Source organism: Pundamilia nyererei, unplaced genomic scaffold, assembly GCF_000239375.1.
Source record: "Pundamilia nyererei isolate P.nyererei 1_Seehausen unplaced genomic scaffold, PunNye1.0 scaffold00185, whole genome shotgun sequence".
Taxonomy (NCBI): Eukaryota; Metazoa; Chordata; class Actinopteri; order Cichliformes; family Cichlidae; genus Pundamilia; species Pundamilia nyererei.
In genome coordinates this window covers 1,158,050-1,159,012 of record NW_005187586.1, presented here as the reverse complement: position 1 = coordinate 1,159,012, position 963 = coordinate 1,158,050, and the positions used below count along the sequence as shown (strand labels likewise).

At 36.0% G+C, this 963-nt stretch overlaps 1 protein-coding gene across 1 annotated transcript in view; it reads left to right on the top strand.

Moving 5' to 3' along the window:
- Positions 1-668, top strand: part of LOC102205475 (uncharacterized) — a 4,256-nt gene extending 3,588 nt beyond the window's left edge. Inside the window, exon 8 of the mRNA XM_005746934.2 lies at positions 444-668. Coding sequence (XP_005746991.1) covers positions 444-466 — 23 coding nt within the window. The 3' untranslated portion in view covers positions 467-668. The remainder of the gene's footprint in view (positions 1-443) is intronic.
- The last annotated feature ends 295 nt before the right edge of the window (positions 669-963 follow it).

The following is a 963-nucleotide window of genomic DNA, read 5'->3' as shown; positions in this document are numbered from 1 at the left end:
GTATGAGCTCAAACTGACATAGCCTACCTTGTGCACAGAGAAAGCAAAAGCCAGATGTGTTTTGTATTCATACCATCAGTGTGCAGTTGGCGCATTGTGTGCTTAGTAGATGATGGCTTGTGTGTACTGTTTGATACGGAAACACCATTTTTACGAAGGTGTGAAGAGTTAATCTAACTGTGTTCGCTTTTGCAAGAGAACTACAATGTTTTGATAATTGGGTGACAGGTTTTCTTATTTGTGTGTAGAGTTTTGCAAAAATAGCCAATAGTTACAAAAAATGTTCTTAAGCAATCAGAAAAAACTGTATAGTGTTGAAACATGATGCTTTTATCTACCTATAAAAAGATTGTATGGTGTCTCTTAACAATGAAGGAAATAAAGAAATGACACCACTCATTGCTTTTGAATATTAAATTAATTTTGTTGTTTTTGGGTTACAGATTTTGGAGAAGATGCACTGTGACCTCTACTCATTTGGAGAAAAAAGTAACAGTATGAGGAAGACACTGAATTCAGTCATGAATAATATCAGTCAAATTACTATATCATTCCCATGATAAGTGTATGCGAACTTCTGACCACAGCTGTATATATAAAACTCTCTTAGTTAAGGTTTGTTGTCATTTCTTTAAGCAGTCTTCATGAATAGGTCTCCAGACTTCTTGAAGGACATTCAAAGTTTTCCTTTGGATGTTGGCTGCCTTTTGTTCTGTTGTCTGTTAGATGATCCCACGCTGTTTCAATAATGTTGAGATCTAGGTTCTGATATTCAGGTATGCTTTTACTGCATTGGCAATGTTTCACTTTCATGCTGAAAAATGAAGCTGTTGCCAATCAGATCCTTTCCAGATCGTAGTGCACCATGGATCAAAGACCGATGGTACTTTTCTTTATTCATAAATTTATTAATTTTGACAAGATCACCAACATGCCTATCTGCAGGCCCAAACCATGTCAGAG